The following is a 26,853-nucleotide window of genomic DNA, read 5'->3' on the forward strand; positions in this document are numbered from 1 at the left end:
CCCACCCTCATATACACTTTTGTCTCTCTGCATGGATGCATTTAACAACAGTGGGTGCTGGTGCTGTGGAAACGTGGCTTTCTGCTCTTCCGCCTGTTGTTCCTCAGTAGTTGGCCGGCACACTGCTAGGGACACCCTGCACTGGCCAGTGCTCACACAGCACGCAGTGAGAGCGTGGGTTAACCTGGGGCCGTCGGTCAGTGATACAGCCATGATGCCAGGATAAAGGCAGCAGGAGAGCAAAGGTGTTACTGAGCGGAGGGAAGGTTACTGCCACACAGTCGGACATGGCAGGGATGGTATATGGAGCTGGAGCAATACGAATGAGAAGGAACCATGAATTTGGAGCAATATGGATGGGAGTGTGTGATCCCCACTGGGGAGGCACATTCAGCTCTGTTGGGTCAGACTGACTGCTCCCTCAGGTCTCACAGCTACTCCTCAGCTGGTGAGCAGCCTGCCTGGTTGGAGTCCCGGGGAGGTCTTCTGGAGGAAAGAGATTGATGTGATTGTGTGGAAGACATGGTCGGTGATGCATGTGTGCCTTTGGGCCCCAACACACAGCATATGGACCTTGCCAGGCTGAAGCACCGAAGGGTGCAGCCCTCTTGCCCTTCCCATGCAAAGAGTCACCTATTTTCCCATGACAGCGTTTCCATGCTGGGATGGGGGTGGATCCAAACAATGGATCAGCCTGGTGTCTCCTGATACCTGTGGGATGGATAGGTGCCTCATCCCTCCATCCCTCCCTTCACACAGCTGCTTGTAGGCCACTGACCCTTCTGCATCCTGAAGCCTTTCGCTGACTCCGGAAAGGACCCGCAAGGTGCCTCTGGCCAGTCTGGCAGCTGGTGGTTACTCAGTGAGCTGCTTCCCCACAAGGGTTGAAGGAGGAGGTTTGCCTTTGCAGCTCCATGCCAGGCCTGGCAACCACTGCACTCCTTGCAGTTTGTTTTATTTGTTGACTTCAGTCTGGAGGAGGGTGAGTTGTAATTCTGACGTCCGAATGACTTGTTACACTGGTATTGCCTGAGCAGACACTGTGCAAGCTCCCCCCAAGCCCTGTCGCACACCTCAGTGCCCTCTCCCAGGCCTCTCTCCTCCACACAACTGGTAATCCACCTCAGCCGCCCCTGCCTGGCGGCAGCTCCCCACTCTGCCACAGCCCCTCAGCTGTGCAGCACCACGGGGATCTCCTCGGCACCTGTTCCTCACAAACCTCAGAGACAGTTTTCTCACTCCCAGCCCCCTCCTCAGATGCCACTGACACTCATGTAAGCTCAGCCGGTGGTGCTGCCGCCCGGCGAGGGGCTCCCATGCACTGCACCTCATGTCAAATAAGCTCGCTGGGCTATGTGGGGGAACCATGTCTCATATGCTGTAATGTCCCAAATGCTACAGGAGGGCTACAGAGTTTTCTGCCAGTCATGGCATCCTCATAGACTCACCCGACAGTTAGCAAAAATGCATTTCTACTTCCAGAAAATGAGGCTCTATCTCAAACCTCTCTGTATCCACATCCAAGCACAGCCCTGCTGAACTGTTTCAAGCGATCTCTCACCCACCCACTCACCTACCACACACACATATGAAATGAGAGAAAATATCTAGATGTCTATTACTACATATGTATTAATATGTTAATATCACTCTTTTCGAGAACATTAAAATGTTATTACTTACAGACTATGCTTATAGTACCTGTGTGAAAGGACCTAGGACACTGGATACGAATAGAGCTATGTTGATATATCATAGTATGTACACAAGAACTTTCCTTTTGTCATATTATCCTTGTAATGTAAAATGATTGTTAATAAAAAAAATTAAATTTATCAAGTTGTCTTGCTAATTATTTAAATTGTTCTTGAAAGTTAATGTCATTTTCCCCAGACCAAGGTTGTCTAAGCTGATGCACTCTCACTGTGCCCAGCCCAGCCACTGTGCACTCCTTACATCCCCAGCCCAGGATTGTAAGGAGCGGATCCATTCCTAATTAATTGAGAAGGGTTAATTGCAACCCCTTGAGGTGCTGGTAGTTCTCCCTCCTGAGTGACTGGCTCCCTCACATGCTGAGTGTCACTGCAGCCCCTCAACATCCTCACCTCAGTGATCAGGTCCAAAATATCCTGTGATGGAGCTGCATCATTTCACCATGGTTGGGTTATGCTGGTGCTGTGCCAAGGCTGCAGCTGGCAGAACAGGAGCTGACACCTTCCAGCAGGCCCAAGGCTGCCCTGGGTCAGCACCAGTGCAGCTATGTCAGAACATGCTATTTTTGGGTAGAGGTGCAGAGTGAGTGCCCTTGAGGCTCTGTGCTCCCTTTCTAGTCAGGTACAGTGGCATTATTGTTGGCTTTTCTGTGGTGGGCTGTGCTTGTAATGCATGTTGACAAAACCTTGCATGTGTGCCTGGTTTGGTTTGAAGGATGGAGAGACTTTTCCTGAGCTCTACATGCTCCAAATCCAGGGGAAACTGGACTTTTTGTATCTTAAAATAAAGGGCTGGCTTAACTTTGGATTGTTCTTTGACGTGAAGTTTGGCTTGAGTCTGGGTTCACAGTGGATTAGCTAAAAGTGTAACTTTTAAAACAGTTCAGTGAAATAAGACTAATCTTGTACCTGGAGGGTCTTACATCTGCTGAGTCAATGTGAGTGAGAGACAACCTCTGAAACACTTATGTGTGTCCATGGATTAACACTGGGCTGAAAACTTTGCCTCCTTGGCTGAGCCTGGCTTCTACTAGGGATACAGCCCATGGCAAAGGCACCACAGGGATTATAGATCACTCTTCCTTCACTGCAGCTCAGGTTTGCATGGTAGTGCAAGCAGGGACATCCTTGCAAAGGTTTAGGCCACCCCCGCTACAGCGTGGCAACCATAGCTAGAGAAAAACATAGGCAGAAGAAACCCCCTTCCAGCACAAAGAGTTGATTACTCAGTTGTAAATGTGTCCATGTGTCGGGGGGGAAGCAGAAAACACAGGAGCAATCTGTGGAGCTGATGGTATAGATCCTGTGTGTGGCACTGTGTACTGCAGGTGTTGATACCAGTAGTATTGCTGAGCTTCATTATGTAGAAATGAAAGCATCAACAGGACTGGGCTCTTTAATTTAATCAGGTGTGTGAGGGATCCAAGTTTTCCAGTTGGTCTTGGGAATGGATACTAGTGTATAAACAAGTGTTAGATGGAGTGGGCAAGCAGTTTACCCGTCTAGCAAGGGTTTATGCAATAGATACATATGGTATAAAAAGGGTTTTGCTCTCTGTTTGAGGTTCCACAATCATAGTCTTGGGCTTTAGCTTGACGCCCAGCTGTATTGCTCTGGTGGCTGTTCCAGTTGCAGGGTGCCAGTGCAGCTTGCTAGTCCTCACAAAGGAGGGGAAATTTGGATGGAAATTCTGGCTTTGTGGGAGGTTTGGGCTTACAGGACTCCAGGCCCAGGAGAAGCATGGAAGTGGACTCATCAGTCCCCACAGGTAACAGGCTGCGCAGAAGCTTTGGTTTCAGAGCAAATGCCTCCAAATTTTACCAATGGAGAGAGGCCCAGGAGCTGGAAGCAAATGGCGGTTTTTAGGCTGAGAAGTGAAAATACCCCAAATTAGTAATCCAAAAGAAAAGGTTGTTTTGGTGACTTCATCAAAGTCATCAAGCACTCCACATATTAGTTTGCTATTTTCTGGCAACTTTCACTGTAGTGATTTAAAATCACTTATTTTTGAGCAGTAAGCAAACCCAGCAAAATCCCGGTGGTTGTCAGGGCTTAGCTTCAGTTTAATGGGCTCTGGGTTTGCTGGGCACCTGGCAGTCAGAGCTTGAAACCTCATCTCTGGTGTTTTGACTTTACTAGTCAATTGGCAGCCCACAGAGCAGGACAATGCTTCACTTTCAGCAGCTCAACCATGTGTAAAGAGTCAGAGCTGCTTGTAAAATTCATTGCTGGGTTGTAATTCGTTTCCAATAGGCAGTTTTGAGCTGTAGACTCTTGTTCATTGCCACTGGCAGTGATCAGTCTCCTTGCTGCTAACTTAAAAGCAAGATCTCTCAAAGCAAAGTGCACAGTCTGAGCTTGTGTCAGGAAAGGAAACTTGCACAAATTCATCTGATCTAGGGCTAAAGGTGTCCTTCCTATTTAGGACCACTGATTCTCATGTCAATAAGAGCAAAAAGAAAGTTGAAAAATTCCTCTGTGATGGTTGTCATAGTGTTAAAGCCTGGCATGCCCTTCCCCAGCTCTGCTGGTGTCCTAGACATGCTCCATGGAGATGGCTGTTGTCAGCAGCTGGCACTTGAAACTTGATTTAGCAAAAAAACCAAATGTGTTGTTTCTTCCTAGAAAGAGGAGAACAGGTGCCTGTGATGCTAAGAGCTTGCAGGCATAACCGGAGGGGGTTGCAGCTCTTTCTTGGGCTGTCTTCCCTATATGACTCTCCTGAGGTGGAAGGGAAAGCATGGGCAGCTGAGCACATATGTGGATTTAAACAGGCACCCCCCAAGGTGTTTAAATCAGGAGGTAGAGGCAGGGTGTCTGGGCAGCGCCAGGTCCAGCTCTGCAGTGGCACCGAGCAGTGGGCACAGGGGACCAGAGGCTGTTTCTGGCAGAGCTGTTGCCACACAAATAGAGCTGCAGTTCATTTACGAGGGGCTCTAAAAATATCTGCAGGATAATCAAAGGCTCCCACAGAACAGCATATGCGATAACGACTTCTTGATTCTCTGAAGTTTCCTGTTTGAAGTTGTTATGATCAAGAGGAAAAACAAATATGGTGTCTGCATGGCTGTCAGACGCCCTACTTCTGGGGATGCTGGTGGTACCTCTGGAGGTACACAGGGGTGGGAGAGCCTCATGGAGGTCCCAGTGCTGGGAGGGGGAGCCACACGCAGCAGAGGGTCAGGGTTTGCAGAGCTGTGCTCCAGACCACAATTGCACTTTGTGGTGCTTGGGAGAGCTGTCTGGAAAACTGAATAGTGTGTAGGTTTCGGGTCTGACCTATCTTCTCAATGGCATCTTGGGGCCCTGTCCTCCCTGATCACTAGGAGTTCAGGGAAGTGGAGGAGCTGGCTGCAAACCTTCAGGGCTAGCCACTGGAAATGGCTGGATTAGGTTACACTCCCTCCTGGCAGACAGAGGATTAGGGAACAGTTCCATTTTAATTTTTAAATACCGGGGGGGGGGGGGGAGCTTCTAATAAATCTGAAATGACAGTGAACAGCAGGGTTAAGAGAAGAATGTTCTGTGACAACTATTGCTGCTTTCCAATGCTCTGGGCTGGGAATTACTGAGTAACCCTGCATGAATCCCCCAGGTGGGAAGGATTGTCCCTGTCAATGCACCACCCGTGTTCAACTCCCTGTGCAACAACACCAGAGCTCCTTTCCCTTCACCTCTACAGAAAATTCTTCAGTGGCATCAGCCTTGCTGTGCAGCTGACAGGCTGGTGGCACCGCTCTATGTGAAGCCGGTAGCAGCCTGGGGCTCCAGCAGACTGCCTTTGTTTTTCTCCTTGTGCTTTAACACTGACTGTGATGGGTGGAGAGAGTGCCCCCAAACTGTCAATGGAGTAAATACTTCCCACTCCTGCTCCAAAATCTGTTTTCTCTTACTTTTATGTGCAGTCTTTGATCTCTATGTCTTGTTAGGAACCAGCTAATTCCAGTGATGGTATTAGGTCAGCTAAGTATGTATTCCTCCTTATGTATTCTGGTTTACAGAGTATCAACAACACCACCAGTACTGAGATTGGGAAAAAAAAAAAAGGATCTAAATTAATTTCTTAGTTTCAGAGAGCCAGTATCTGGAGGAACCTGATTCCCAGATCCTGTTCACTAACCTCTTGCAGCTGCTGGAAACCCCTTTACAGCCTTGTTTACCTGCCACCTTGCTGAAGAAGCCAATAGATTTTCCTATGCTTGCCCAGGATAGGACTCTGTTGCTGACTGCTCCCCTTCTCATATCCTATCCCTTGATGGCACTCTTCAGAGGATCTTCTGTTGACTCATCCCAGCCCTCTGTACCCCTGACATGAGCTGCAAGCAGAGGGGACTTACCCTAGAGTAAATAATGCAGACACAGTGTCGGTTACAGCTTGGAATTATTTACTTGGCCGGTATTTTACATGTGCTGTAATATTAGACACAATGGCTGAGCATCATGCTCTGGTTTTGTGCTTTGGATTGTGAGAACAATATACAGTCTTGACAAACAATATCTGGCTCTGTACAATAAACACCTGGGACACTAAAGGACCAAGTAAGTAAAAAAGCCTCTTCATGCTGAAAGGCCACACATCACTACTTCACTTTGCTACTATTCTTGTGCATTTTGAAAGCAGAAGAAATAATATTGTGTGGAGTGTTACTATTTACTCATCACATTTATCTTTCAGCAAATGAACCAAATACATTTTAATACATAGTTAAATTCTGAAACACATGAAAAATGCTATCAAAACTCTGTCCTTTAATTCAGCCAAACCTCAAACTGACCTTCAAAGAGTGCAAGAAGCATGGTCCAAGCCACTTAGCTTCCAGCTCATATTAAGTTATTGTACTCAACTCATCTTGACTTCAGAAAATTTGGGCAAATCTTGGGCTGTATTTCTAGAGCCCAAATTACAACCTACTCCATTATGAAAAAAAAAAAAAAGTGGTTTTGAACACTACTTCCAGATAATACTGATGACAGATGCTAGCAAAATGCAAGGTATTGTTCAACAAGATGTTGAAAGCACAGTAGTATCTAGGAGGAATAGTAGAGCCTGAATTTTCCCAGCCCTGTTGAAGGGAATTTCCATTACTTTCTGATGTATTACCTCTCTGCAAAGCAAACATGATTCCTATCACCATGCAAGGATATTTGGGACAACAACTGAGGGGAAAACTCTGCACTGGAAAAGTGTTACCCTACAGGGGAGCAGCTCTAAGCACTCCCCTTACAACTGGAGAAGGGTTGCTGAGAGTAGTAATGAGTCTAAAACACCCCAGAGATATTTGGTGACTATTGGTGACTTGTGCTATTAATCCTTCTACTCAAGCAGAAATTGCCTGAAATCAAACTAGATAATTTCCCTGGGAAGATCCAGCTTTGAGGGCAGGTCAAGGCAAAGCAAAATACAACTACAATCTATATTTTAACCAAGGAACTCCTTAATGTAGTCACAGGTTATTTCCTCTGGCCTCTCAGTCCCCTCCTCTGAACAGAGGCCACATCAGGAGACCACCTCTCCCAGGGGAAGCTGGATACAATAGGGGATCTGCATTTCTCATTCTGTTTAGAAATAGGCATGATGTTTGGGTTTTGTCACTGGATGAGGGATCTCTGTCCTGAAACTCACAAATCTGACCCTTAGTGAAAAGTATCATTCATTCTGACCAGGTAGACTGCCCATGCCTTCCTTTTTTTTTTTTTTTTCCTTCCTCCTTACAGTCTCTTGGTTTCCAGCTTCTTCATGTTAATGGTTATAGCAGGCATAATAACCAGTCCAACCACAGACTAGCCACTGGGGACTCTAATGGCTGCTTTTGGTCACACATATATCTTAGGAACATTAATTGCCATAACTGGGTTTTTTTCCCCTCTTCTCTTATAATGCAATTTATAAGCAGCAGCCTTTAATTTAATACATAGTGGTGTTCACTGATCCTCCTGTATTTTCAGCTCCAGGAGCTGAAAACTGTAGGGCTACCTGGCTCCATCCTCTGGCCTTATTGCACTTCAGTGATACTTGGACAGCTTGTGTTGCTGAAGCTGCTTGATACAGTGGCATTTCCAAATACTTCGCGTTTATATTCATGGTGTTGTCATCTACCAAAACCACTCCCCGCTGTTTGTCTGCTAGGGCAGTTTAGCACCTCCGGCCCTTGGGTGCTGAGGCTCAGGGACGCACAGGTATTGCTACACGGCAGTTCAGAGGGATGAGGGCAGAGCCCTGGACAGACGCTTGAATGTGATGACAAACAGCTCCAATTAGCAGAGTTCAGAAGAGCCGGGCTGGGCGTCCCTGCCCCTCCGGTAACACACGTACGCAGCATTCCTCAGCTCCTCACACCCATTATGTGTCCATGTCCGCTGTCAGCCTCCTTCCAGGGACGCCTGGCAGCCTTTGTTCAGGCTGCACTGATGGTGAAGAATATTTCCAGGCTAAAATGCCAGACAACAAGAATGATCCAGCTGGGAAAGATGCATGCATTTTCACTCTTCTCTCTTTCCCATTAAATCCCACTGCAGCAAAGGAGGAAACAATGCCATTCGTTAACACTGATTACACCACTTTGCTCCTAAGACAGATTTGTGGTTAAGCAGTGTGTATACACGTATTTTTCTGTTGTAAAAGAGGACATTGTTTTGTCACAGCTAAGTCAGATTCTGAGGAGCTATGCTTTTAAGTGCTATAGGACTGCTATCTATTACAGGGTGTGCCAAAATCCACCAGGGCACAGGCAGATAATGTTGTTTACAATTCAGCCATCAAGATGTTATAAAAGGATCAGTAAAATAAGCAGGATGCAGAGCTAGAGGAATCTCTTGGCAGCAAGGCAAATATTTGGGCCTTCAGGCTTTCCAGTACCAGCCAATAGCATCCTACCATGAAGTTATCCTTTTGTCGTTATCCTTCTTTTCATTATCCCTGAAAGAATCACGGTGCTGCCAGGAACCTATATGTAGAGTAGGCCAACATTCCAATGAATTTTGCACTTAAATGGAAATAATTATTCTAAATTTATAGGTATATCTACAAGCGAATCATGATCAGAGCAACTATTAAGAATTCACTATCCACTAGACCCCTGTGTCTAGTTTACACACAGTATCTTACAGCTTTTTGTTAATAAACAAAATCCCATAGAACAAAAAAGAAGCCATTTTTCTTTTTTGTTTACATCTCCTCTAGCCAGTAGATCAATATCAGAGATTAAAACATTGGACATAATATTTATTGGCATACTTAGCTTTTCTGTTTGTCTGTTTGGTCAAAGCTGGTTTTATCATCTCCAAAATGATCCTGTAACTCCCGGCTACACCACCCATAGAGGGAATAGTAGTATAAAGATAACAGTTTTCAGTGTGCATCAACATTGTCAATCTCTTCACAGTCACAGCATACTGAGGATACAAACGGCCTCTGGAGATCATATTGTCCAAACCCAGCCCTGCTCAAAGTGAGATAAATTAGAGCAAGTTTGTCACGCTATATCCCATCAGATTTTGAGTGTTTCTGAGGATGAGAACTCCCAACAACCTCTCTTGTAAACTTATTCCAGTGTCTGACTATCCTCACAGTGAAATGGGGTTTTCTTCTTTAATTTTTTTCATGTGTTCAAATGGAATTTATTATATTGCAATTTGTGCCTGTGCCTCTTGTCCTGTCACTGGACACCACTGGAAAGAGTTTGACTCTATCTTCTTTTGTCCTCTCCCAGATCAGGTATCTATACAGACTGATCTAAACAGTTCCAGCTCACTCAGCCTCTCCTCATATAGAAGATGCTCCAGTCCCTTAAACATCTTCATAGCCATTTGCTACACTCTTTCCAGAAACTCCATATCTGTTTTGCAATGGGGAGTCCAAAATTAGACACAAGCACTCCAGATGTGCCCTCACCAGAGCTGAATAGAGAAGAAGGATCACCCCCCTTGACCTGCTGGCAATTTTTGTCTAATGCAGCACAAGACACTGTTGGCCTTCTTTGCTACAGACCACACTGCTGGCTCATGTTCAACTTGATGTCCACCAGGACACCCAGATCCTTTTCTGGAAGCTGCTTTCCAGATGGTCAGCCCTCACTTCTTCACTGGTGCATGGAGTTTTTCTTCCCCATGGTACAGGACTTTGCCTTCTCCTTGTTGAATTTCAGGAGGTTCCTGTTAGCCCATTTCTCCAGCCTCTCAGCATCCCTCTGAATGTCAGCAAAACTGCCTCACCTTCAACCAATATTCCCAGTTTTGTGCCATCTACAAACTTACTGAGGACATGCTCTGCCCCATTGTTTAGCTCATTTATGAAGATGGTAAACAGTGTCAGTCTCACTACCAGCCTGCGTCGCACCAGTTACTGACTCCAGCTGACCCTGTTCATAACCCTTTGTACCTGGTGCATTCAGACACTGGTTCTGGTGTTTTCCCTTTGCCAATAGGATGGCAGCCTTCACTTGACAATCTGCTAGACTTATGTGACTGCACCATCAAAATGGGCTGGATGCTAAATAAAGCTTAGCTTAGTATTTTGATTTAAACAGAGGGTCAATCTGACCCAGGAAGTTCTCTGAGATTTTCAGTGCTGTGGACTATATGGTTCTCTTTTCAGATTTTGGATGCCTTGTCCCCATGGAAGTCCTTGAAGTAGTAGGACGGGCAGTGTGCTTATGGGGTCATGAATCATCACTGCTGATGCCAGACTTTCAGTCCATCTACACACACACAAAAAGCAGTAAAAAGTAACATTTAAGCCACATCAAATCTTGAAAGTGCACACAGAAAAAACAAGCCTTGGAGAGTCCTGTCTGTTCAGTGAATTCCTTCTGTCTGGAAGTGATGAATACATGGCAGTTCTTAAGGGTTGTCTCGAGTAATGCTGGTATGAATATTTGAGTGCAATAGTAACTGTCAAACCAAACCATCCATCAGCTGCTAAGGTATGAAATGATCCCACTTCTTTTACCTAGTTTTAGATGTTGCATGAAATATATTTAGAGTATTTGAAACTTTCTAGCTCAGAAAAAAAAACCCAAACAGGAAAGATGGCAGTAACAGAAAGAATTGGTCCAAGTTTTTGGAGGTAACGTCGACAATAACTTTTATCTGTGTTTAGGGTCTTCCTGGGTGACACCATAGAAAGATAAAAGGATATAGGCATTCTGCTAAAAGGTCCTGAAACATTCATATTTTCAACAGTTTTCACGAATCCTAAATACAAGGTATTGAACTCTCTGGAAAACAAAAGTAAATAAGGTGTTGACTTCTTGTTTGGCAGTGTTTGCTTCAAAGGCTGCACAGGATGTTGGTGTTGACCGTCTAACCCTTCCTCTTCTCTGTTCTCTCCCTTAGTTCTGCATCTTTTTCTAGGTATCCCCTTTACTGCACGTTGGCTTCACTCTCTCTTTCATATTGATACTTTGTGTCTGCCATGACAGTTAGTCCTGTGATCTTCATTTCTCTCAGTCTTTCAAGGTATTACGAGAAGCAGTGGCTGGTACAACAGTTGTGTGTTTGTGATTTTGGAGCCAGCACTCATCAAGGGACCTGGGGACAGTGCCAGATGCCAGTGAGCGGCTTACAGTTCCATGGTAACTTTGCTCCCCTCTGCTCTGCTACAGAAACAGGGACCTCACTGAAATGACAGTGGGCAGGCTAATAAAATTCGTTCAAATCATCCGGCAGCCAACCTCTTGTTTGAGACAACCACTTAATTAGGTGAGAGATTATCCTTTAAATACCTTTTTCAGACAGTTTTCTCTGGCCAGGATGGGCAGGAAAATCAGAGAAGGGTGATGTAATAAGTGCTGTGCTGAGAAAATTTGAGGGAGGGGAACATGGAAGGTGGAATGCAACTTATCCCCCAGGCTTGGAGGCCTGGTGTAAATCTTGTCAGTAATCGTGATGAGCCTTACATGTGGAGCTGTGCCACATGGCTATCTGTCTCCTGGGGTTCCTCAGCATCTCTTCCCAGTGGTTCCTCTCTGTACCTGTGACATGTAAGCCTAGACTGCACTTGCCAAGCACATGGCTCTGGCCAGCGCCATCCTGGCTCAGCATTTCCAGCTCTACGCTGGAGGCACGCAGGAGCTCATGAGGCACCCTCAAACATGATCATCTCATTCCACACTGGGTTGATCTTGTGTTTTGCACGTTTGGTCTGCTTCTTCTTCAGCTTCAAGGACTGATGCCTCAGTGTCACCTTGACAGAAACATCTGTATAGGAAGTTGAAAGAGACACCAAATTAATGAGCATGCAACAAATAGATTAGACTAGACTAGACTAGACTAGAATATGCTGAGTTGTAAAGGACCCATCGAGTCCAACTCCTGCCCTATGCAGGACACCCCAAGAATCACACCATGTGCCTGAAAGCATTGTCCAAAGCTTCTCAAACTCAGACAGCCTTGGTGCTGTGACCACTTCCCTGGGGAACCTGTTCCAGTGCTCAGCCTCCCTCTGAGCAAAAAACTTTTTCCTGGTATCCAACCTAAACTTTCCCTGACTCAGCTTTGTGCTGTTTCCTCAAGTCCTGTCACTAGTCACTGCAGCAAAGAGATCAGTACCTGCCCCTCCTCTTCCCCTCACGAGGAAATTGTAGACTGGAATAAGGTCTCTCCTCAGTCTCATCTCTAGGCTGAACAAACCAAATGACCTCAAATGCTCCTCGTAAGGCCTCCCCTCCATATCCTTCACCATCCTTGTGGCCGTCCTTTGAATGCTCTCCAGGAGCTAATGATCTTTTATTTTGTGGTGCCCAAAACTACACCCAAAAATGCAAGAGAAGTGACACTGGTGACATCAGTCTGAGAGAGAGCACATAAGAAATATTGATCTTGGGCATATTTGGTTTTCATTTATAGAAATTATTCAAATCTCTTTGGTTTTCTAAGCCAAACTTTTTTTTTTTTCTGCCAAACATCACCCTTCCCACTTTCTTTCTAGATTTACATAATAGCAGAAACAACAGTCTCTGTTTCCTTGCTATTACACTCACCACTGCCAAGTAGATCTTTCAGCTGCTTGGAATGGAGATTTTTAGCCTTAATGATCACCACCAGAAGGCGGTTAGCTGCTGGCAGGTAGCTAATAGAGAGCAGAACCTCCCCATGGCCCATGGATGGCTCCTGGAAATGGAGACATAGAAAGGGTTAATTTTTTATACAGTCTTGGCCATAACATTAGGAAAACGAAGTAGTACAAGACTGATGGGTGGAAGGCCACGAACCAAACAAGTTGTCTCTCTGCCTTTGTACAGGAGATCTTTCCAGTTACACTGGATGAGAATAACCATCCAAACATGCCTGAAAGGCTCCTCCGCTCATAAGGCCCCAATCATGTGAGTTACTGAATTCTTATGCTACTGGAAAGTAGCTGCTTCCTAACATCAACTTTTAGTGGAATATTTAGTCAGAAGAAGAAGATTTGGGTCTGGAATACAATGCAAGTAGTCAGCTACTTCTATTTTGAGAAACCACCTAGCTGCCCTATATTTATGTCCACTACTTCCATTACTGCGTTTCATAATTACTTTTTGTTTCAGCTGCTTCATTTCCCAGGAGGCTCTGATGAACACAGCCCCCAGCCCATGCTGCCCAGTAGAAGTGTAGTGGCTCCCTGGGAAAGCACAGGTGATACCCGGGACTGAGTCAGACTGGGAGCTGGAGCTACACCTTCTCTGACACCCTACTTGGTACGGGAAAAAACCCAGCCAAGACAAAATCCTCTGTGAGCTTGGCACAGTAGTGTACTCTTGCTTCCCACCTGCCTTCTCTCAAGACTCAGCAGCTCTCCCTCCTGCCCCTGCAGGAGACTTCCTTTTCCTTTTCCTTTTCCTTTTCCTTTTCCTTTTCCTTTTCTTTTCCTTTTCCTTTTCCTTTTCCTTTCCTTTTCCTTTTCCTTTTTTCCTTTTCCTTTTTTTCCTTTTTTTTTCCTTTTCCTTTTTCTTTTTTCTTTTTGTTTCTTTTTTCTTTTTTCTTTTTCTTTTTTCTTTTTTTCTTTTTTCTTTTTCTTCTTTTTTCTTTTTTCTTTTTTCTTTTTCTTTTTTCTTTTTTTTTTCTTTTTTTTTCTTTTTTCTTTTTTTTTTTTTTTTTTTTTTTTTTTTTTTTTTTTTTTTTTTTTTTTTTTTTTTTTTTTTTTTTTTTTTTTCTTTTTTTTTTTTTTTTTTTTTTTTTTTCTCTTTTTCTCTTTTTCCTTTCTTATTGTCCTCTAACCTCTGATCTTTTTGCCCTTCCCTCCCACTTGACCTGTACAAGCAGCCCCAGAGCAGAAGCCTAGAGGCAGCCACACCACCACCACTCTCCTCTGGAGAGCAGTGCAGTTTCTTCTTCCTCAGAGCCAGCAGGGAAGGAGAGAAATCCACACGTTGTGTGCAGACCTGACAGCCCATGGCAAAGGTGAAAGTGGAGTGGTTATTCTCTCAGTGAGTAGGAGCCTGTGACAGAAATCTGGTTTAGTGTAGGTTAATGACCCAGCAAGTCCACAGAAAGCCAATGTCAATTCAATGGACTCCCTTTGGACTCCTTAGCATGCTCTATCTCTAGCCCTTCTCTAGGCCATTTCTGTGCTCTGCACTCTTGCTACTAAGTGAGCCATAAATATTTCAAATTAATTTTCAGACTGGTACTCGAACAGGCAAGGACAGGCCCCTGTATGCTCCCTGTGAGCTGATTGACTCTCCAGAAAACATGACTGTCATCGCTGTCTGGTTTGAATGACTAATTTTGTCCTGCAAAATCAGGTGGGAGCATTAGCAAGGAACTTGAAATTCAATCCTAAGTCAGCCCAAATAAATCTTTTTTTCATGCACTCATAGCAATGCAGGGCTCATATGCATTTCTCTTATACATAAATCCTGTCTTAATTGATGCGGACCTTAAATAAACCATGCATAAAACCAGGAGAGATTCAGATGCCTGTATGTTCACTACAAAATAATAGGTGTTCGTACACAGAGGGACAAACCCAAACGCCACCTCAGTAAAAACCCAGAGTTTAAGCAGTTTATAAGCTGCTTTTGTGTATTTGTCCTCACTACATCTCACCCAGGTCCCATTCTATAGCTCTTGGCTAGTTTGGTTCCTATAGCTCCAGGCACAGATAGATACAGTGGAGACTGGGAGGGGTAGGGCTCTGTAGATGTGCACGTATGCATGCGTGTATGCACACACACACAAATGCACACATTGTACACAGATCACGTCTTGTGCTTATGACTTTCTAACTCCTAGTATCCTGATCAAGTTTTTGACCAGCCTGCATCCACATGAAACCAAAACCTGCAATGGTTGGTCTCTGCTGGAGCTTTGCTTGAAGAGACCAAGCAAAAGGTAATTTTCTTCTTTTTCGCTTTCTTTCTGGGTTTTGTTTTCTTTTGTTTACGTTTTCTATTAAATCCATAACCTGCATTTTGTGCTGCAATCTTTCCAATTCATACAACCATCAGAGCTTCAGTATTCCTTTCTATGCAGTAAAGATAAAAAGCATCAAGGGGTCATCGGTGAATTACGTGCAGGGCACCATGGAATCAAAGGAAGTTGCTATGCAAGGACCCACTATCATCACAATCATTAGCAAAGCAGTGGGAGGGAAGGAACAAGATAAGGTTATCAGTCTACAGTATCTATGCTTTGCATTGCTCACAGGACTCCATGAATTCCTGAATGATAATTGCATCACCTGTTGGCTGTAAGCTCCACTCTGAGCTCCTTCCCTTGGGTGTGGGGGAATTACTGGGAAGGTACAAATGAAATTTCTGCCCTTCCTGGCATTTCAAGGTAATGAAGCTCAGTAACTTTGTTCCTGGATGAATACTGTCAAAAATAGCTCCTCTTTTTTGAACAGCTCTTCCTCACTCCCTCCCTCTGGTTCTCAATGAATGATTCAGGATCTGTATACAGAAGCTATCTGTGCAATGGTTGGCTCTCTCAGGTCCCAGATGACGCAAATTCAGCTTTCACTTCACATCCTCAGCTCAAACTGGGGCACTGTTCAGCAGTACTATTGGTGCTAACCTTGTGCTGTCAGCCTGGAGAAGAAATGAATACTGCCCTGTTCCTATGTGTAGTTGTGAAGCTGGACCAAGGCAGAATTCCCAGTATGTCAGGACTCCTTCACGTGCACTGGAGTGGCAACTGACCATTGCTGTGAACAGGCTGTTCCTTGGGTATTGCTGAAAAAGCAGATGCTTCAGTATGGAGGTCAAGGGAAGGGTTACAGATATTAGACAAATATTCAGCCTTGTGCTTGAAGTTTATTAAACTAATTTAGACCACACATTTGTTTCTGCTGCCTCTGTCTCTGCCAGATAATTTTTTTAGGGTGGACAGTTCTGTTAGTATTCAAGTGGTGATCAGATAAATCAGCATTATTGGAAATCAGAAATGCTAACTCTGTACTCTGTCTGTGGCCAACTCAGTGGAGAGCCCTCACCCCTGATGGTGACAGGCAGTAATTTATTTCATGATGCTTAGCGACAGCGTTGGTGTTGCTTTGCATTGCTCACCTCATACCACACCAGAGTACAACAGGCACCTATTTTTTTTGATGTACCAGTAGCAGCAGTAGCAGCACCCTGCTGCCATGTTAAGGGTCTTGCTGCTGCTAGAAGAATAACCCAGTCCATGGCAGGGGAAAGGCTTCTGAGGAAATGTGCAAGAAGTTAGTGCTCATGAAGCATCCTCTTTACCGACTTCAAGTGCTGTTGGAATACTTCCTTCCATTTTCCCTGTTTATACTGCTGGGAAGATGTGGATAAGGAAGGAAAGGAAGGTTTTGATGTTTAAGAAAACCAACACAATACAATGAATGATATTTTGACATCTCCCAGAGCAAATAGTTGTGGATTGATCCCAGTAAGAATAAGTGGTCTTCAGTCCAACATTTTGGTCCCAACAATGTATTTGACTCCTAGCTTAAGGCTCCCTGGAATGCCATCGTATGCGCTACCAATACACTGCTTTGCAGAGTCCCTCCATCGGGCTCTGTAGGCACTCTCTGGTATTTCAGCTCTTGCCACTGTGGTCCTGCATCACAAATTCTCAGAAACTCACACACCTTTTTCTAGACATATCTTTGAATTACAGATGTCAGTGTCAGATTGTCATGGTGTTGAGGAGGAGCTGAGGGAGTTGTGACACATGTTAACTGCTGGGAGTGGTAGATGGAAGGCGGGTTGATGGGCCTCTGTTTCCGAAATGGTTATCTACAGACCATCACAGAGCACTGCTGAGTGACCTCTGCAGTCCCACATCACCCCTGTAAATCTACTCCAAACAAATAAAGCCACCAACCCATATGGAGCCATCTAGAAAAAGGGCTTCTCTTGTCCGAACTATTAATCATTAGGGTTTCTGGACTACCAGCACAGACTGAGTCCATACCTTTTCTGGACTCTTTAGCCTTTCCCACTGGGCCTTCCCAAAGGATTCCTCCATCTCAGCAAGGTTCAGTTTGAGTTCCCCCACAATGCTGTGTCTGGAGAACTTGTCGCAGTTTCTCAGGGTGAGAGTCAGTGTCCCTTCTGGCATCTCCTCCTCAGTTAATGGAAATCGCAGGACCTCCTCCCAAAGGGTGTGAAGTACCTTCTTCTTCAGCTCTGTCTGGGCCTCAGCAATACCAGACTTTCTCACCAATGTGCCCAGTATGTAGCAATGGCAGCCAGCATCTTGGTCCACAGTCATTCTGCCATGCATAGCTGGAAAAGATTGATAATAAGGACCTCTCACAAAAGACAGCCCTGAAATATCTGTGGCTAAGTTGCTTATTTCATGAGAGCCATAAAATAAAAGAGCTGCATAGACATTGATCCCTCTTCCTGCTTGCATGGGGCAGACTAAGCTGTGGGCTCATGCTGTGGTGTTTTCCTTGTGCTACACAATGTCCCTGTCCTTCTGCCACTGCAGAAGGATGCTGCTAGTGTTTGGGAGAGCAACAGCTGAGTTCAAGGGAACATGGTCTGTTGGAAGATGCAGAACAGCAATGAGATAAGACAGCATGGCACAGGGATTGGCAGCTCTCATTTACTTTTACCTTGGCACACTAAAAGAGCTTCTTACAAAGACTTTAAAAGCAGGAAGATCAGTCACAGACATCAGAAATGGGATAGACCTCCCCCTTGGCATACATCCATCCCTGCAGGCCAGTGGGGGATCAGTCAGCTCGTTCAACCACCGGTAAATGAATCTGTCAGTAGCCGTCCCACAGCCAAAAAGATCTGTGTCAACAGACGCTCATCCCTAATTTTACATTGCTTTTATGTTGGAAAGCCTAGAGTGAGAATGGCATTTCACACTCTTCAGTTGCATCAACAGAACTACACCATCTTCTCCACAGCAAGAGGACCACACCTTTCTCCAAGGGGTTGTGGAGCATCAGGACTTTATAGACAAAACTGCTGTCCTTGCTGCAGCCAGTCCAAGGACAGCTGCTCCTGAGGTTGCCAGGATCACAGGGCATGGGTTAAAGGGCTCTCCTGGCTTCTCAGGGGAACAGAACTAAGGAGCAGACCCTGCCCCTTCCCTAGGGCAATAGGGTACCCACGGAGGAGCATGCACACAGGAGTGCCAGGGTGACAGCCAGCAGGCGTGGGTGTCCATGCTGGAGGGGAACTGTGTGCTTGCTGCTGGAATCAGGCCCACAGCAGTGGCTGCCATTCAGCACCTTTTCAGTTCTCACTTCAGAGGGTGTGATTTGATTAGGTTTCCACAGAGATCTGCACTGTGCATGAATTATTCAGTCAGCTTATTTACTTTCCCAGAGGAGCTGATGATGCTTCAGCCCCGAGTGGCGAAGCTGTTACAGTTGTCAGTTCCCCACTTCAGAGTGTGACACAGAACCTGGCTGCCTGGCCAAGCACAGCCAGAGGGTTCTTCCTCAAATAAGTCTGGTATCTCCAGCTCAGTCTTTGATTTGACTTGAGGAAGAGGCAGTAGGAAGTGGGTCAGGTTGAGAAAGGAAGGAGATAGTAACCCCCTTCCCCTCCACCCCAAAGGAAAATATAAAAAGAAGAGGTTGCTTTGTACCATGTCTAGGATTGGAGGAACCCATCATGGTTCCTGAATTCTTCTTTTGAGCTGTGCAAACAATTGTTCCCAAGTCATGCCCTGCACTCTCACTTCGAGCAGTGACATTGCCAGATACTTCTGTTCCACAAGCCTAGAACCAGTGAAACATCCAGTGGTCCTGAGAACACATGTTGGTTTTAAGGTAGGAGGGGAACTTTCTATAAATGTAATCAATAGGTGTCTTGTACCTTTGGATCAGAAGGTCTCTGCCCCTTACCTTCCAGAAGTGCCACACGCAGCTCAGCTCTTTGTTGATCATACACAAGGGAGTAGTGCAGCTCAGGGGCCTGGTTACAGCTGGCTGCCCTCTCTGGGTTCAAGTGCTCTGTGACACACACATCCTTTACCACACCTGGAACTGAAAAAACCCCTTTAGCAAGCAGGTCTTACCTTCCCAAGAGAACTAATCCACCCTGTCTTGACTCAGCTTTTCTAAAAGTCTTACTATCCTGCACCTTTTATGCAGGAATATAATTTATTTTCCTTCTTCCTCCATCATCATATCTCATTTTTGCTCTGTTTACTCAACTTTCAGCTCTTTCTACAGTACCTGGACAAGACTTTTGCAGTTTACCGCATTGTGCTTTATCGTGGTTCTTTTACCTTGTTCTTAGGCCAAGATGTCTAAATGACACTCATTACTTGTTATATTGTTTAATGTTGTTTTAACTTGCGTTGTTAAATTGAATCTTATATTCTCTCTAATGAGAATGTGAGTCTGCTTTTGAGCTGCTATGCAATTCTGCATTAGGTCAGGCCTCTCTAAAGTTTTTTTAGATTTTAACAAAGTCTTTGTCATGCAAAAGACATCTAATTCCATAGCACCTGATCAGGCTGAAGACAATGAACTTGAGAATCCAGGAGACAATTTTTCCATGTGTGATTTTGGAGCTGAGTATGTATTTCATACTGAAATAAAGCAAGTTGCAAGACTAAAAGAGAAACCAGAGATTTTGTCATCAAAAGCTGTAATCTGCTGGGTCAGTTCTGATTCACATGGAAAACAATAGTGGACCAGCACATTTCCTTCTGAAAATCTGAAACACAGTTTAGACCAGTTCATTGTGGCATCAAAAGGAGAATGCAACAATTCTTGCTTAATTTTAGCACCACTTGAGCTACGAAATCAGGCACAGCAGGAAGGAAACTTGCTTGTACCATTAGCAGTGCAGAGAGGCTCTTACACCAACACACTTACATAAAGCTTTAGCCTAAATGCAGCCATCATTTTCATTCTGTCACCCTATAATCTTCTTCCTGACACCTAAGGATGTGCCTCAGACAGTCTCTCTTCCTCCAATGCAGCTGCTTCCCATGGTACTTTCTTTTCCACACTCATAAGTCTCAGGGTGGGGAGTTGAATGTAGCAATCATCCTTCCAGAATGGCAAAAATATAATCTCAAGCAATTAAAAAAAAAAAACCAAAAGAGTATTCAATAAAAATCATGACAGATGGCATTGGCTCTCTGGCAATCTTCAGGAAGGTTTTATTAGCATGATAGCCAGAAGAGTCAATTGTCCTGTTAAAAGATAGCTGTGAAGTTAAAATCAGTATGGAAGCAACCTAGCTATGCTGCCAGATGTATATAATTAACATTGCATTTTCTTTCAGGCTCCAGGAATCTTATGTTTCAGGTTTTGGAGTGTAACCCTCTGGGCTGGATGGGAAACAGGAATTCTGTGTGGCAGAAATATTTGAGGTGTCAGCCTTCGTTTCACTGCACATTAGAAAAAGCCAAGACCATCTCACCAAACCAGCGGAGAAAAAGGAAGCAGAGAAAATTGCAGCTTCAACCCCCACTGTCCCTGACAAGGACAGTTGCTGGACAGCTAGCATTTGTCCTGGAGGCGATACTCTGCCCAATTTTCGCCAGATATTTCACACATACTCTGGCAACTGCTCTCAGTAAAACTATACTAAATGCACTTTTCTACAGACTGTTTGCTACCAGTGAGCCAGATTCTTCAACACAAAAGATGTTCAGTTAAAAAAAAACATTGCAACAAGACACAATACAGCTTTGTTATCTGAATGTTCTGATGAACTCCATGACTACCTTCTATTAAACAAATGTATTGAAGACAGAACTCACAGGTGCTCATAAAGGAGAATAAAAACCATCCACTATTTTCATTTTCACATTTATTTATCTAAGAAAATCACATTATATTCAGAACTATCACAGATCTACACTCAGAAAAGCAATGTTAGTCCGAAGACCAAAAGCTCCTACCGTTTTGAGGGAGAACAAACAGCTCTTCATTGACTTGTATCTTCATCCTGCTCTCATCCAAACCAGTATGTTTTCCAGTAGCTGGTTCTTCTGTTGTCTTCAGAGAGTACTGTGTGTAGTTAACAATTTCAGGTGAAGTTACTACTGGTTTGGGGCCATAAATGTTGGGAAACTTCAGGAGTGCTCGAGGCTGTACTGGCTCTGCGGTTTTCTTAACGTTGAACTGAAAATTAAAACCTTGTTTATTACTTTGAACTAATTAGACTCATTTTTCCAATTCTCACAGCATTAAATGAGCTGAGACAAAGAGAGAAAAAGTGGTGCCTCTGGTCAGTCCTACCATCATTTTTTCTTTGGTTGTAGAAACCACTAACTGTACGTCCAGAGACTGTCTTGCCAAAGCTGATACCCTTCTACTGGTAGATGTCTACTTATGTATGTCTTTTCAGATTTATTTCTCTACTAGTTGCAAAAAAAAAAAAAAAGATATGTTCTTATAATTAGATTTTTCCTGTTTCTGTACCAGTTAGTCTTTTCATAAGTCTGTGTTTCCTCTTAGCACAGAAATTACCCATAAAGTTAATTTTGCTGTGATAATGCATGGTAATTTTTACCTTGATGTTTGAAAGTCAAATCCAAGAGCAAGAGGCTACAGCCATCACAGATTTTAGAATATTTTGAATATGTAGTAAGCATTAGAATGCGAGACAGGTCATATAGTCGCTTGGATCAAGTACGACCATGGTGTAATAAGAAAAAGGAGAACTAGTTGAACAAATGATCTCTGCAATGAAATACCAAGAGTAGTTGATTAAATGATCATCTCAGCCTTTTGGACTATCCCCTGGCTTTCTAGACCAGAGCTCCAACTGACCCTCAGACACACATTTCCTCTTTATTACACCAGGATTGAAATTTGGATTTATGCCTGAGTTTGTTTCTTACACTTCAATTCCCTGCTGAATCATGAAAATGGGATGAGCAGAAGAACCTGAAAGACAGTGCAATGCTCAGGGAGTCCAAGCAAAGGTTGACACAAAGGCATGATTGTTCTCCCTAAACAAAGAAAATATTTTAGTGGAATAGAACAGTCCTCTTTTCCTTGTGTCCCAAGAAAGAATCCAGTCTGCTTACAACTGAAATCATTCCTGATTCATTTATGTTTGGATTCGTCAATGGGGAAAAACAAAAGCTGACTAGCAATGACCCCAATCCTTGCAACAGATTTTATTAATGTTTCCAAAACATGAGAGACAAAAAGCAGAAGTAAAACAGCCATTTTGGTTGATTATTGTGCAGTGGGATTATCTCCAACCTTGCTGCCTGCCAACCTATTTGTGTCAAGATTGAGAGTGAGACAGAAAGGTTCATAATTGTAATTAAAGTTTTTTCATTAGTCTTATTGTTTCCTATTAATAATGAATGTAGATGATGCCCGAAGCACTTGTCTGTGTTGGACTTCCAGCTCCCAGCTTGTATGCCCAGAGGAAGCATACCAATTTCTCAAGAAACAGAGTCTGAAGAAAGAGAGCAGTCTTGGATGTTGGCTATTTAGTCATATTCTGCTTATGGAGATCATAGTACCATGGTTACAACACTTGGCAGTGGTAGAGAATTAATTAGATCAGTGATTCCATCTTCTCAAGGCAGCCAGTGCATCAGTGTTTAGGAAGTTTACCATGTAATATAGCATTTTTATCTTGTCTAATTTTAAGGGGTCTGAATGAGAAGTAGGTTGAAAAAAAAGATGTCACTGTGTGCCATCCTCACCTAGTGTTCGGCTGAGTTTAGATGTTACATAAGTCATATGGTGTGGGCCTGTAAGTGAGATCCCTCTTTCAGAGATGTGAACCTCATCAATCCTCTAGGGATATGTGAAGTTACTCATCCAAACCTTAAATGCAGTTTTCCATTCTTCTAAAATTAAAGCAAACCAACCAAGCAAAATATGTGAGGAATCACTGGACAACAGCTTGAAAAACAGGATGCTTTTGTTGTGCAGAGGCATTATATCTGGCACACATACAGGGCCTGACATGGTGGTCAGTCTCTGCTGTTCTCTATCCTGAAGCTACTGCATAAGGCTGCTGTCCTGCTGGGCATGGCCATCACACCAGAGCCCCATGCCTGCATTGCTCTGTGCTGCTATCACATGAAGCACTTTGAGATCCTTTGGGATGAAAACACCATACAAGTTTAAGGTATTGCTAGTACAATCTTTTCTTCCTCTTGCTGAAAGTCAGGCAGGCTTTAGTCAGGAAATCCATCAGCACACAGCAACTAAGAACTCCACTGGGTCTAAATATCCTCTTGCCTGTCTGCTCTGCAGAACTAGAGATGAGAGACATATGCAAGCACAGTGGGACTAGCCCACCCCTCTTCCAACTGCATCTGCCTCTGTTTATTATTTTGCTGCCAGCTCTTTCCCGAGTTCTATCTGCTAATCCAGTTACATAGCAGTGCCCTATGGAAGTTTTCTTTGCAAATCAGCAGCAGTGTCTTATATAAAGAGATGAACAGGACAGTTCAGACAGTTTTGTAAAAATGCATGAAAGCAAATACACCAAAAGTAGCAAGGAGGCCTGCAACTGACCCTTCAGGGTCCCTGGCCAGTGTCACTCAAACAAAGCGCCAGATATTGTTGCCATTGCTGCATGTGTTTAGGAATCTTCATTCTGCAGGCTTTGCTGAGACTTTGCATATTTACAGCAGTTTTTCATTGTTCTGTAGATGTATCTTTGTGTTTGAACTCTTCCTCCTCATGTATGCAGGGCATGTCCACAGGGAGCCTCTGTCTATAGCAAATACAAGCATCGCTGTCATGGGAGACATGCCAAGCGAATAAAATGCAGACTTGCTTCATCTTTCTTTTGTCATCTCTGTTTATCTGAATCAGTTGCCCTGACAGGCTTCAATAATTAAGTATGTCAAACACTGACTAGGACATACTGTGTATTAATGTAGTCAGAAAAAAGTCTCAACAGAACAATTTATCAACATAGGCAGAGATGATAAAATTTCATATGCTCCAAACTGAAATTGGGATTCATTCCTTGGAGGTATATAGACTGATTCTGAATCAGTGACAGCATAGGGAAATACATGTTCCTGGCAAGAAAACTGTTTAAATCGGAAAGAATTGCTAAACATACAGAATATGCAAACTAAGAACATTTTGCGCTTTCTGTGACAGAATGTTCACTTGGTTGCTATAATTTGGCCAGATTTCTTTAAAAAACTCCAAAGCCAGTAACATTAGAAATAATACTTCAAATTAAAAAGTCTACAATGCTAAAATAATGCAATCGCTCAGGTAGTAGTGATACATTGAGGGCAGGTTGAATAATTTGAACCCTTGTTGGTCAAATACTGGAGTAAGTCATGGCAAAATCTGATGAATGTAAAAATATTGTAAGGACCATGACTGAATAGCTGTTGGGTACTTGAGGCTTAATTGGACAATATGGAGACAATGCTTATTTCAGTCATGTAAACAGGATAACTTGCCAGTGGACAAGGTTCAGGGTGGATTAACACTTTCACAAGGTGTTTCCCAAAAGGCATATAAAGAAAAGAAGTCCAGTCCAAGGATGGAATTAAAATAAAGATCTGAGGTGTTTCTGAGCTAGATTACAACAACAAAAAGTCTCTTGTAGAAAGAGCCTCACGGTAAAGTTGTCTGTGGATAGCGTTGCTCCAGAGAACAGCTAGAAAAATCGCTGTATAAAGTGATATGACTGTCAAAGTTACACATTTCTCATTCATGTTAACAGTAAACTTGGGAAAATCTCAGCATCATTGTACATTCTTATATATAGACATTGGCAAATCTCCTGTATAGGGTAGAAAAGACAAGAAAGGAGCCTGAAAAGGACATGACTAAGCTATCAAACAGAAGAAATTCATCCTAAGAAAATGCAAACTGGTACTAGGAGTTATTCACCATGCTCATGGATGAAGGCTCAGAATTAGCAGCAATCTCTTGAGAAGTCCTAAACTCCACGTGGATGTTAATACATGGTCAGCAGAGCCTTCCTTCCTCACTTCCCTTTCCCTCTCCAGCAATCACAAGTTCTGGTAATGCCAGTCTGTATATCTGCACCAGTTCTTACAATACAGTTTGTAGATTTGGTCATCTTTCCTCAGAATAAACTGTAACGGGAGCACAAAGATGCCCGGTTTCTTTTCTACTAAAAGCCTAAGATTGGAAGCCAAAGAGAGACTAAATATTTAATTACAAACATTACAGAGAAGTTCAATTAGGACTCCTGCTACACACTTTAAGAATACAAAAATAGTAGGCAGCTCAAATAATTGAAAGACAAACAAAGACTTATACAATGTATCACTGGCCTTTGGAATTGACTATATGGCATAACACTTGGTTAAATGGCTAAGTCAAAGTGACAAGATGCAGGCAAATACAGATATCAGGAGCAACAGCCAAGAGGTAATACTTTCAGAGACTGACCGAAGCTCATGCTAAAGACCATAGTCACCAAGGAAATCATCTAACATTTCCATTTGAAGAAGACATTCCCATCAATAAGAATATTAGAAGTGTCCTGTAATTTCCCCTGTTCTCTTTTGCACTGAGCTCAGGAGTAAATCAGGGCATTTGGATTCTAACAAGAATAAAAGAGCACACAGGGATGCCTGACATGTTTCATACTCCACATTGCTCTTACAGTAAGTGAAAAAGAAATTCACAATGTGATGAGATTGTCCAGTCATCACAGTCTAGATTCTCACTTGCTTTTTATTGTAATTTCAATGCCTTCTCCTCTCAGTAAATTATTTTTCTTGTGATCTATCTTGACAGCTAAACACCATTTCCAGTCCTTCTCCCCCATTTTTGCCATTAGCAGCTTTCTCTTTGGCAATGAGGCAGCTGTCTCCTGCTCCGGTAATTCTGTGTGTTACCCAGCTCATCTCTGTTTTTCCCTCACTCCTCCTCCCACTAGCATGTTGTTACATCGTGAACACAGTAAGCAGATAAACAGACAGCATAAATCACATGCTGAGTAGCCTAACAGGGAAGAGTTGCATTCCCAACCTCTGCATTTAAGAAAAATCACGGAGTAAATTAGAGATTGTGTCTTACTTGCTGGACTGGCTGAAGCACGCTGGGCTTAGGATTTTCCGTCTCCTCCTCTTGATCCTTTTCTGAGAGTCCTTTCCCAGGTTGCTTGCATTTGCAGAAGCAGGTGAGACCACAGAGGGCAAGGATGCTAGTTGCAGTCCCTAAGGTAGCCCCCAGGGCTATAACTGGAGCAGACAAAACCATTGTCCTGCGTTGCACAGAACAGAAAGAGCAGAAACCCTGTGACTATCCTACTCCCTGCAAGAGCAGCTCTCCCACATCCACTCCGATTTTTAGCCTGGCTTCATTCTCCTTGGAAGTCTGAAAGCAATTCTGTTGTGCAGGAAAGAAAAGGGACCAATCTAGAGACACAGATAAATCATCCTACCTTTGCTAGGCAACAAGGCTACCTTTCTATCCTGATGATGGAGGTTCTGCTCCAGGTCACATTAAGGAAATAGTGATTGTAGTGCCTGCAATCTCCATGTAACTGCAAACAGGCAGTTTTCATTGAAGCCTGTTCTCCAGCTCCACTGGGAAAAGTCTGATGTGTGATAGAGAGGAAAGACGTCAGCAGAAGGGGCTGGCCTTGCTAGCTAACTCACAGAAAGTGCATCCAAATGTTTGATCAGCTCACTAGCAATATTTCTCAGGCCTGACTTGCTGATATGCTCAAGAGATTGAATTTTACTGTTTTAAGGCAAAGATAGTGACTGCCAAAAGCTGCTGGCCTGAGAAGCTGTGTTATGATAGCATTGCATGATACTCTATAGTCAG

The 26,853-nt window shown here is 43.8% G+C and overlaps 1 protein-coding gene across 1 annotated transcript; it reads right to left on the reverse strand.

The window, feature by feature from the left end:
• Positions 1-6,078: 6,078 nt before the first annotated feature.
• On the reverse strand, positions 6,079-26,640 carry SYT13 (synaptotagmin 13). The gene is given in 7 exon segments (XM_032689946.1): positions 6,079-11,795; positions 11,797-11,909; positions 12,692-12,821; positions 17,076-17,389; positions 18,976-19,110; positions 20,994-21,216; positions 26,098-26,640. Coding segments are annotated over 7 exon segments (1,308 nt in total). The 5' UTR covers positions 26,281-26,640; the 3' UTR covers positions 6,079-11,585.
• Positions 26,641-26,853: the final 213 nt, after the last annotated feature.

The sequence above is a fragment of the Chiroxiphia lanceolata genome, chromosome 6, assembly GCF_009829145.1.
Source record: "Chiroxiphia lanceolata isolate bChiLan1 chromosome 6, bChiLan1.pri, whole genome shotgun sequence".
In the NCBI taxonomy this organism is placed as follows: domain Eukaryota; kingdom Metazoa; phylum Chordata; class Aves; order Passeriformes; family Pipridae; genus Chiroxiphia; species Chiroxiphia lanceolata.